Source organism: Equus przewalskii, chromosome 2 (genome assembly GCF_037783145.1).
Source record: "Equus przewalskii isolate Varuska chromosome 2, EquPr2, whole genome shotgun sequence".
NCBI classification, from domain to species: domain Eukaryota; kingdom Metazoa; phylum Chordata; class Mammalia; order Perissodactyla; family Equidae; genus Equus; species Equus przewalskii.
This window is the reverse complement of record NC_091832.1, coordinates 12,428,035-12,440,124: the sequence shown is the minus strand read 5'-3', so window position 1 is coordinate 12,440,124 and position 12,090 is coordinate 12,428,035. Positions and strand designations below refer to the sequence as shown.

General features: G+C 36.7%; 1 protein-coding gene across 7 annotated transcripts in view; it reads left to right on the top strand.

Moving 5' to 3' along the window:
* Positions 1 to 12,090, top strand: part of MAST2 (microtubule associated serine/threonine kinase 2) — a 211,016-nt gene that overhangs the window by 27,517 nt on the left and 171,409 nt on the right. For 6 of the 7 annotated variants that reach the window (XM_070609709.1, XM_070609713.1, XM_070609712.1 and 3 more), the window contains 2 exons: positions 1,029 to 1,176; positions 4,480 to 4,622. In XM_070609709.1, coding sequence (XP_070465810.1) covers positions 1,029 to 1,176; positions 4,480 to 4,622 — 291 coding nt within the window. Of the gene's footprint in view, positions 1 to 1,028; positions 1,177 to 4,479; positions 4,623 to 12,090 lie in introns of those variants that run through there. The other variant, XM_070609720.1, reaches the window with a different exon arrangement.

Genomic DNA, 12,090 nt, shown 5'->3' with positions numbered 1-12,090 from the left:
GAAATAAAGGCAAAGGGGTGGGAGGCACTGTTAATATTTCATATTGTCTGTATTTTCTCCATAGTACTTTTATGCTTTTTCATTGATACCATGTATTTAGCCTCTATAATAGTGTCAACTTAAGAAATAAATCAGCCAGTTGTTTTACCCGCAAAACGAGTTTATTTGGGAATAGCCAGAAGAATTGCCATTTAGGATATGCAGGTTATGGCGGACCATAGAGAAATCCAGAGAAACAAAGGGGTTTGTTTTTATAGAGGAAAAGGGGGAGTTGGGAGGGGCTGGGTTGAACATAAAGTCCATTGGAGGAAATTGAGAGCCCAGAGTATAGAGGGTTCCCGTTGGTTGGGGTGCTACAGTCTCTCATTGGCTAGGCTTTTGCTGGGTGAGGAGAGAAATCTTCCTTCTTCCTGCTGGATAGTTAAGTTGCAAATCCTTCCTGTCAGAGATGCAGGCACACGTCTCTTCCTGTTTGGAGTAATTGATAACGCAAGATAGGACGTGAGAGCGTCCTCTACAAGCTTGCCCAACTCTTTTGTTAATTTTCACAATAGGCAGATAAAGAAAGCTCTAAGTTTTATTTTAGCATTAATTGAATGTTAGAAGTATTTCTAACTTTGTATGACAGGTAAAGGAAGGTCTGTTATTTATGATTTTTGAAAAACCAAAATACACTTTACTTGATATAGGAAGAGTGTGAATAAAAGGAGAAAAGTAAATAAGTAAACATAACTAGGTGTGTATTCATTATGAATGATACATCCTATCAAAATGTCTTATCATGTCATCTTGTGAGCCTCCTCCCCTATTTTTCCTTTCACATTTTATAAACAATGTCCCACATCCTTCATAGCATATCCAAAGAGCTTTTACTAAGAAATATGTTTCTGGCTTTAGCTATTGACCAGGAAATGTAAAATTATGGCACTTTTTAAGTGTATTGAATGTGGTAGAGATGTTTAATATACAGTTCTTTTACTTTCAGAAAAGACGTTAAAGACTTTCGTTTTATTTTTTTCTCTTTGAAGGATGTGATGGCTGGACTTAGTCCCCTGCTCTTCAGGAAGCTCAGTAATCCTGACATATTTTCATCCACTGGCAAAGCTAAACTTCAACGACAGCTTAGTCAGGACGACTGTAAGTTACGGAGAGGAAGCCTGGCTAGTTCTTTGTCAGGTATGTATCTCGTTTTTCTTTTTTTTTTTTTGCTGAGGAGCATTCACTCTGAGCTGACATCTGTGCCAGTCTTCCTCTGTTTTTCAGTATGTAGGCCACCAGCCCAGCAGGGCCGCTAACGGAGCGGTGTGGGTCCTTGCCCAGGAACCGAACCCGGGCCGCTGAAGCAGAGCATGCTGAATGTAACCACTAGGTCACCAGGGCTGGCCCTAATTTTGCTTTTTAAGAAATGTGAGACTGTGTTGTCAATATTTAAGGATGTATCAACTGATTTGGTATCTTGACAGCTTTCTGTCTGGTGGTAGTCTTGACTAGAACACTTATGGGTAAGGCTGTCTTCTTTTTACTACTTCCTCATGGCATCTCTGAACACTAACCTCTTGAACCTGCTAGATATTTCTTTTCTTTTTTTTTTTTTTGAGGAAGATTATGCTAGGTATTTCTTGGTTGACTACTATCCCTGGTTATTCCCTTTCACTCTGATTTTTGCTCTCTGCTCACTTCTGTAGACTTCACATCCTTTGCCTCTTTTGATCTTTTTTTCCCCATTTCCAAAACCCATTCCAAAGCCCATAGTGCCTCCCTACCTCCTCCATAGAAAAGTCTTAAAAAATTCAAGGGGGAAAAATTATATAAGGAAATCACGGTCCAGGTAGGAGGCCATTACAATGTGGCATAATTTTAAGCCATCAATAGAGTATGAAAAAAGAGAATCCATTTGACCTCAGGTAGAAGTTTTGGATTAAAAAAATTTTTTTTAAGTTTTCTTTTGTTTCTGAATCAACTCTTTTTTTCTGAGCACCTAACAACCAGAATCCATTGCTTTGCCCGGTGATGCTAAATCACTTTTATCCCGCGAGGTAGTTGCCTGGCTTCTGGGTGGTACAATGTGGGAATGTGGTTGTGTTTGATTGTTCTGTCTACAGACTTTCAGTTAATCTGATTTCAGCCTTATGTCTTACTTTATGTCCTCTTAGGTCTCTTGCCTTTCTGAATACTGAACTTATCTGAGATTTTGCACGACTGCCTCCTCCTCCGTTTAACTGTAGCCTCCCCTGTGCTTATTATACCTTGGGTGTTTCTTTGCCCAGTTCTCTTGGTGATGATTCACCTATCTGCTTTAGATTTTCCCCAAATTTGGTCATCCTCTCATACTCTCTCTCGCTCCTTCTCTCTCGCTCTGTCTCTCTCTCTCTCTGTGTCTGGTTATAACCTTTGTTTATTTTACTTCCTTATTCTCATTTTAGTGGAGTTTCCTGGGAGACAAAAGATAAGAGTATGTGCTCAGTCAGCCACCTTTAACTGGGAATATTTTATACAGTAGCTTCTTGAATCATTGTAAGAATAATAATTAGAATTTTTAAGAAGTTTTCTTTTTTTCTGAGTTACTTGTTTACTGAAGGGCTATTTGCTCCATTTGTTCATGTTATTCCTTCTGTTTTATGTTGTTTGTTTTCCTCAAATTCTTGGCAATCCTTGGTACACTTTGAGCTCTGACTAGTATATGTCCAAATGGGTTTCTTCTGCACTTGTGTGAGCCTCTTTCCCCAGCAGGCCCGTATGTTGAAGAGAGATAGAGATATGATACTAGCCTTGTATATGTGGATAGGGTAAGTTAACATGCTAGCTTTCCTTTACAATATATAGATGAAGAGTAGACAGATCGTCTGGAGGAAGGAAAGAAGGCAGACAGGCTCTACTCTAGGCTTATGGAAATTTTGAGTAGAGAACCACTGCTATTTTTTGTGTAGGGTTTTACTGAAAACTTTCTAAGTAAAGCATATATTTGAGAGGAGACTTGACAGATAACTAGATTTTGAAAAAATACTGCGTGTTTCTGTTTAAAAAAGTAAAATATGCCAGTTATAAAAATCTGAGTACAAAAACATGCATCATGTCAGAGTGAAAAATACTTCTTAATTTTTACCTTGTCTCCCTCCCTTCAAACAATTTATATATTCTCCATTATGTTTAAATATACATTAAAAATTTTATATAAATATACACAAACTTTTTAATTTTAAAATCAAAATTGGGATTATATGCTTCATACTTCCTTTCTGCTTTTTTCACTCAACAAGAAATGTTGAATGTTTTTCTCTTGACTACATGTTAGGTTGCCTCATTTTTTTTAATGGGATTAGTATTTCATTATGTGTAGATATTATCATTTCTTTAACTCATAATGAACATTTATCTTATTTCCAATTTTATTATGGTGAGCATTGCTAAGGTGAATAGTCTGATCTACTATTTTTTTCCTTTATATTACATTCCTACAAGTAGAATGCTGGGTCCAAACATATTCAAATTAAAATTTTAATAAGTTTTGCTAAATTATTCTCCAAATAAGTTGCATCACATTTTGTTTGCAGTAAAAGGGTATTTTTTGGCCAAACCAAAACCAAAACCTCCTTTTGCTCACACCTTTGTCACAGTGGGCATTTCCATGATGAATAGAATTTTGCCAGGAAGAGGAAGGATTTTCAAGTGAATTGGGTGGTCAAGATGAAGCCAGGTGAAAGTGTAGGGTGTGATATTGAAGCTGAGCGAGTGAGTGGGTATGGAAAAGAGTGGAAAGAGATGAGGCCAGGAAGATAATCTGGATTTATGGAGGATCTTTTTAGTATTTTAAAAGTTTGGCTTAATTCTTTAAACAGTAGGGAGTGATCAGAAGTTTTAAGGAAGGGAATGACTTGACCACATTTGTTTCGGTTAGATCACTAGCAGCAATGTGAAGAATGGTGGGAAGGAAGGGGTTGAAATGGGACTGGCACCTTGGTTGGAAAGTCATTGCGATTCTAGGTACTCAGTCTTTATAAGTGACTTTCTTGTAGTCTTTCAGTGAGATTAAGGCAGTCAGTCAACCTGGACTGAACCATGCGGTCTGGCGAGAGCAGTGTAGATTCATTGTTTGTCTTCTGAAAACCTAAGGGCCAAACTTGTCTAGGGGAAAGCTGTCAGCCCCACTTGTGTCGCGTTGGGTTGGTGAGAAACTAAAAGGGATGGAAGGGGCTGGAAAACTCCTAACCTGCTAGGTTTAGTGTCAGGGTCAGTGGCTGACTTGGTGGTAGATGTTACAGAGAATTTAAAACAGTCAATTCAGTTTAGTGTTCCACTTGCAATTCTTCTCACCACCAAGACACTTGGAATTTTTAAAGGGCTACAGATTCTAAAATGGATATGGAGGAACTTCACTTTGTTTTGGATCGATATACTTTTATCCTCTTGATATCATTTTATTTTTTAATTTGTTAATTAAGAAATAATTGCAAGTATATTTTCCAAATCTTGTGTTTGAAGGTAAGCAGCTGCTCCCCTTGTCCAGCAGTGTCCATAGCAGTGTGGGACAGGTGACTTGGCAGTCTTCAGGAGAAGCATCAAACCTGGTTCGAATGAGGAACCAGTCCCTTGGACAGTCTGCGCCTTCTCTTACTGCTGGCTTGGTAAGTGTTAATAAAGATGGTCCCTTGCTCTATGAACAAATCCTTGGTTGTCATTTGTCATTGCCACATCTGTTATTTTCCCTTTTAGTGTTTGGATAGTTTAATTTCTCAAAGTGAAGTATAGAAAAAGAATGGAATTTAATTGAATTTATATTCTGATTGCTCTCTCATGCTGTCACTGATACTGAGTATGTAGTGAGAGTCAAGAAAAAGATTCAGTATGATTATAACTTTAACGAATAAATTTCCTGGGAAAGATCTTACTTATAAAAATGATTCTAAATCTTGTGAAGTTGTGTTGCTTCTGTGTCCAGCTCTGTGGTATTCATATTTAGTACGTGAAGATAGGGAACATATTTTGCACACAGTGGGCACTTCAGTATATATTAGATGAAAGAATGAGCCTTTTCTTTGTCTGGGCTTGTGATAGCCAGGACCTAACAAAGGTTAAGCTGTGTAGTCTGGGCAGGTTGTTTCCTGCCTGAGAGTGCATCTTATGCCCTTTTACCCTTGGTGGTCCTGCCTCTTCATTAAGGCACCCATTGACTTTACCCTGATCTAACACTCTTCCCTGTAGCCATAGGACAAGGAAGATTAGTAATTTGCAGGGTAAAGTAACAGAAACTTGTTCCTATCAAAATGTAATCTTGTCTGCTCTTTGGGATTATAAGTCTTTTGGGTTGGCATATATGGAGTAGAAAGCTGTGTTCGTTTGTCCATCCTGGGAAGTGGGGATAGGGGAAGAAGTCTTCTTACAGCAAGTGGGAAGTTAATTTTTGGATCAAAAGATTTCCTTATATGACCTAAAGTTTGTGACTCTTAGGCCACAGGGAGAATCAGGATCATTTGTGGAACTTCTTTCCTCCTCAACTTTTTATTTTGAAAATTTCAAGCCTACAGAAAAATGAAAAGAATGATAGAATGAATACCCATGTAAGCTTACTTAGATTGATGAATTTGGTTGTAACTTTACATTTTGCCATATTTGTTTTATCTGTTTATATGTGTGTGTGTGTGTATATATATATATATATATATATATATATATTTTTTTTTTTTTTTTTCCTGAAACATTGCAAAGCAAGTCATGGACATTATGATGCCTCACCGTTAAGTATTTCTCCTAAGATCAAGGACAGTCTCCTAAATAACCACAGTATATCATCAGATCCAAGAAGTTTAATATCTATTTAATAATGGTATCTAATATAAAGATCATATTCAAATTTCCCCACTTGTTCTCTACATGTCTGTTAAAGCCCCACCACTCCCCGCTTCTAACCTCTGGAACTTAAAAAAAAAGAAAGATCCCTGTACCATTATAAGGATTTTGATCCAGTGGGTCTGGGGTGGTCTCAAATATCTGTATTTTCTTTAAGGCGTTATTTTAAGGTGGTGTGTTACAGAGGGAATTCCTGGACTGAGGTTGCTAGAGTCATAGCCTAGGCCAAGTGATCTAGATTATTCTTGAATTACATTTTTTTTAAAAGGTTATTGAGATATAATTCACATGTGATGCAATTCACCCATTTATTTAAACTTTACAATTCAGTGATTTTTAGTTTATTCAGATACATGCAGCCATCATCACTGTAGTCAATTTTAGAACATTTTCATCACTTTAGAAAGAATTCTTGTACCCTTTAACTGTCACCTCCTTATCCTCTTGTACCCCTAGCCCTGTGTAACCACTAAGCTACTTTCTGCCTCCATAGATTTGCTTATTCTCTACGTGTCTCATAAATTGAATTGTACAATGTCTGGCCTTTTGTGACTGGCTTCTTTCACTTAGCATGATGTTTTCAAGATCCATCCATGTTGTAGCAAGTTACTAGTACTTCATTCCTTTTTCTTGCTGAATGATATTCCACTGTAGAGGTATACCACATTTTGTCTATCTGTCAGTTGATGGTCATGTGGGTTGTTTCTACCTTTTGATTACTATAAATAATGCTGTTACGAACATTTGTTTACAAATTTTCATGTGGAGATGTTTTCATTTTTATTGGGTGTGTAACCCAGAAGTGGAATTGCTGAGTTGTATGATGACCATGTTTAATCATTTGAGGAAACAGCAGACTGTGTTCCAAAGCAACTGCACCATTTTATATTCCCACCAGCAGTGTATGAGGATATTGATTTCTTCACATCCTCATCAGCATTTCCTATTGTCTGTCTTTGATTTTAGCCATCCTAGTGGGTCTGACGTGGTTTTGATTTGCATTTCCCTAATGACTAATGACGTTGAATATCTTTTCATGTGATTATTGGTCATTTGTATGTCTTCTTTGAAGAAACGACTGTTCAGAGTCTTTACCCATTTAAAAAATTCTCTTTTTTTTTTTCAATATGCAGGCTTTATTATTTCTTTCTTTTTTAAATTGATGTCATAGTAGTTTATAACAGTGTGAAATTTCAGTTGTACATTATCATTTTTCAGTCACCATGTATATCTGTCCCTTTACCCCTTATGCCCATCCCCTCACCCCCTTCTCCTCTGGTAACCACTAATCTGTTCTCTTTGTCTATGTATTTGTTTATCTTCAACATATGAGTGAAATCATATGGTGTTTGTCTGGCTTATCTCACTTAACGTAACACCCGCAAGTTCCATCCATGTTGTTGCAAATGGGACAATTTTGTCTTTTCTTATGAGTGAGTAGTATTCCATTGTGTGTATATATATATATATATTATACACCACATCTTCTTTATCCATTCATCAGTTGATGGGCACTTGGGTTGCTTCCACATCTTGGCTATTGTGAATAATGCTGTAATGAACTAGGGGTGCATGAGTCTCTTTGAATTGTTGATTTCAAGTTTTTGGATAAATACCCAGTAGTGGAATAGCTAGGTCGCATGGTATTTCCGTTTTTAGTTTTTGAGAAATCTCCATGCTGTTTTCCATAGTGGCTGTACCAGTTTGCATTCCCACCAGCAGTGTATGAGGGTTCCCTTTTCTCCACATCCTCTCCAACATTTGTTGTTTTTTGTCTTGGTAATTATAGCCATTATAACAGATGTAAGGTGATATCTCAGTATAGTTTTGATTTGCATTTCCCTAATGATTAGTGATGTTGAACATCTTTTCATGTGCTTGTTGACCATCCGTATATCTTCTTTGGAAAAATGTCTGTTCATATCCTCTGCCTGGTTTCTGTTTAGGTTGTTTGTTTTTTTGTTGTTGAGTTAAATGAGTTCTTTATGTATCTTGGATATATGATTTGCAAATATTTTCTCCCAATTGGTGGGTTGTCTTTTTGTTTTGTCCCTGGTTTCCTTTGCCTTACAGAAACTCTTCAGTCTGATGAAGTCCCATTTGTTTATTTTTTATTTTGGATATTAACCCCTTATCTGATATATGGTTTGCAAATATCTTCTCCCAATTGTCAGGTTGTCTTTTCGTCTTCTTGATGGTTTCCTTTGCTGTGCAGAAGCTTTTTAGTTTGATGTAATCCCATTTGTTCATTTTTTGTTTTGTTTCCCTTGCCTGGTCAGACGTGGTACTTGAAAATATGCTGCTAAGACTGATGTCAAAGAGCGTACTGCCTGTGTTTTCTTCTAGAAGTTTCATGGTTTCGGGTCTTACATCCAAGTCTTTAATCCATTTTAACTTGATTTTTGTGCATGGTGTAAGGTAATGGTCTACTTTCATTCTTTTGCATGTGGCTGTCCAGTTTTCCCAACACCATTTATTGAAGAAACTCTCCTTTCTCCATTGTATGCTCTTGGCTCCTTTGTTGAATATTAGCTGTCCATAAATGTGTGGGTTTATTTCTGGGCTTTCAATTCTGTTCCATTGATCTGTGTGTCTATTTTTGTGCAAGTACCATGCTGTTTTGGTTACTGTAGCTTTGTAGTATATTTTGAAATCAGGGAGTAGGATACCTCCAGCTTTGTTCTTTTTCCTCATCATTCCTTTGGCTATTTGGGGTCTTTTCTTGTTCCGTATAAATTTTAGGATTCTGTGTTCTATTTTTGTGAAAGATGTTTTTGGAACTTTGATAGGGATCACATTGAATCTATAGATTGTGTTAGGAAGTATAGACATTGTAATGACGTTAATTCTTGCAATCCAAGAGCACGGAATATCTTTCCATTTCTTTGTGTCGTCTTCAGTTTCTTTCAACAGTGTTTTATAGTTTTCGGCGTACAGATCATTCACCTCTTTGGTTAAGTTTATTCCTAGGTATTTTATTCTTTTTGTTGCAGTTGTAAATGGGATTGTATTCTTGAGTTCTGTTTCTGTTAGTTCGTCATTAGAGTATAGAAATGCAACTGATTTTTGTAAGTTGATTTTGTACATTGCAACTTTGCTGTAGTTGCTGATTATTTCTAATAGTTTTCTGAGGGATTCTTTAGGCTTTCTCTATATAAAAGCATATTGTCTGCAAACAGTGAGAGTTTCACTACCTCCTTGCCAATTTGGATGCCTTTTATTTCTTTTTCTTGCCTAATTGCTCTGGCCAGAACCTCTAGTACTATATTGAATAGGAGTGGCAAGAGTGGGTACTCTTGTCTTCTTCCTGTTGTCAGAGGGATGGCTTTCAGTTTTCCCTGTTGAGTATGGTGTTGGCTGTGGGTTTGTCATATATGGCCTTTATTATGTTGAAGTAATTTCCTTCTATCCCCATTTTGTTAAGATTTTTTATCATAAATGGCTGTTGGATCTTGTCAAATGCTTTCTCAGCATCTATTAAGATGATTCTGTAGTTTTTATTCCTCGTTTTAATTGATGTGGTGTATCACGTTGATTGATTTGTGGATGTTGAAACCATCCCTGTGTCCCTGGTATAAATCCCACTTGATCATGATGTATGATCCTTTTGATGTATTACTGTATTTGGTTTGCCAATATTTTGTTGAGGAGTTTTGCATCTATGTTGATCAGCAGTATTGGCCTGTGGTTTTCCTTCTTTGTGTTGTCCTTGTTTGGCTTTGGGATCATAGTGATCTTGGACTCATAACATGTGTTAGGAAGTGTTCTGTCTTCTTCAGTGTTTTGGAATAGTTTGAGGAGGATAGGGACTAAATCTTCTTTGAATGTTTGGTAGAATTCTCCAGAGAAGCCATCTGGTCCTGAATTTTAATTTTTGGGAGGTTTTTGATTAGCTTCTTTACTTGTGATTGATCTATTCAGATTCTCTACATCTTCTTGATTCAGTTTCGGGAAGTTGTGTGAGTCTAAGAATTTATCCATTTCTTCTAGATTGTCCAGTTTGTTGGCATGTAGTTTTTCATAGTGATCTCTTATAACCCTTTCTATTTCTGTGGTATCTGTTGTATTTTTTCCTCTTTCATTTTTGATTTTATTTAATTCTCTCTTATTTTCTTTTTTTCTTAGTGAGTCTGGCTAAGGTTTTGTCAATTTTGTTTATCTTCTCAACGAACTAGCTCTTAGTTTAGTTGATGCTTTCTACTGGTTTTTTTTGGTTTGTTTCAATTTCATTTGTTTCTGCTCTAGTTTTTATTATTTCCCTCCTGCTGACTTTGGTCTTTGTATGTTCTTTTGTTTCTAGTTCTGTTAGATTTAGTTTAAAATTGCTTATTTGAGATTTTTTGTGTTTCTTAAGGTGGGCCTGTATTGGTATGAATTTCCGTCTTGGGACTGCTTTTGCTGCATCCCATATGAGTTGGTATAGGGTATTTTCATTTTTATTTTTCTCCAGATATTCTTTGATTTCTCCTTTAATTTCTTCAATGATCCGTTGTTATTCAGTAGCATGTTGTTAGTCTCCACGTTTGTCACTTTCCCAGCTTTTTTTCTGTAGTTGATTTCTAGTTTTATAGCATTATGGGCAGAAAAGATGCTTGATATGATTTCAGTCTTCTTATGTTTATTGAGGCTTGCCTTGTTTCCCAGAATATGGTCTATCTTTGCGAACGTTCTATGTGCACTTGAGAAGAATGTGTATCTGCTGATTTTGGGTGGGGTATTCTACATGTATCTAAGTCCATCTAGTGTAGTTTTTTGTTTAATTCCACCATTTCCTTGTTGACTTTCTATCTGGTGTATCTATCCGTTGATGACAGTGGGATGTTAGGGTCCTCTACTGTTATTGTCTTGCTGTTAATTTGTCCTATTAGGTCAATTAATAATTGCTTTATGTGCTTTGTTGCTCTTGTGTTAACAGCATATATATTTATAAGTGTTATGTCTTCTAGGTGGAGTGTCCCTTTTATCATTATATACTACCCCTCTTTGTCTCTCATTGTCTTTTTTATCTTGAAGTCTACTTTGTTTGATATAAGTATGGCAACACCTTCTTTCTTTTCTTTGCCTTTAGCTTGGAGTATCGTCTTTCATCACTTCATTCTAAGCCTGTGTTTGTCTTTAGACCTGAGATATGTTTCCTGGAGGCAGCTAATTGTTGGGTCTTGTTTTTTAATCCATCCAGCCCTCGGTGTCTTTTGATTGGGGAATTCAATCCATTTACATTTAGAGTGATTATTGATATATGAAGGCTTGCTGCTTCCATTTTATTGCTTGCTTTCCAGTTGTTTTGTGTTTCACTAGTTTCTTGTCCCATGTATTTCAGACTGCCAGTTCAGTTTGTTGGCTCTCTATGATGGTTTTCTTAGTTTTCTCTTTATTTATCATTTGTGTCCCTGTTCTGAGTTTTTGTTAAGTGGTTACTTGTAACCACTTGTGTAAAAGATCTTGTAGATGAGATAGTCCATTCTCTGATAGCCTCTCATTCCCTTAGTCTAAGTATGTTTCATCTCTTTCTTCTCCCTTTCTTTGTTGTTGTCGTCACAACTTACTCCCTTATGTGTTGTAAACTTGTGGTTAAAATGAAGTGATTATATTTCTTTTTGATGTTTTCCTTCCCTTTATCTTTAGAGTTATAATTGTTAGCTAATGTGTTCTGACAGAGAGTTGCAAGTTTCTGATTTTGTCTGCCTATTTATCTGCTTGCTCAAGGCTTTGTAAACCCTTTCCTGTTTCTTTTTTCAGGTATGAGGACCTTCTTGATCAAGTCTTGTGAGGGGGGTGTCTTGTGACAGTGAACTCCCTCAGCTTTTGTTTATCTGGGAAAGTTTTTATTTATCCATCATATCTGAAGGATATTTTCACTGGTTAGAGTATTCTTGGGTAGAAGTTTTTGTCTTTTGGAATTTTGAATATATCATTCCACTCTCTCCTAGCCTGTAAGGTTTCTGCTGAGAAATCTGCTGAAAGCCTGATGAGGGTTCTTTTGTAGGTTGTTTTCTTCTGCCTTGCTGCCCTTAATACTTTTTCTTTCTCATTGACTTTTGCCAGCTTTAAACACATGCCTTGAGAAGGTCTTTTTACATTGACATAACTCGGAGTTATATTGGCTTTCTTTACATGTAATTCCAGGTCCTTTTCCAGGTTTGGGAATTTCTCAGCTTTTATTTCTTTGAGCAGGCTCTCTGCTCCTTTCTCCCTCACTTTTCTCTCTGGAGTGTTAATCCTTATGTTGCATTTCCTAATTGAGTT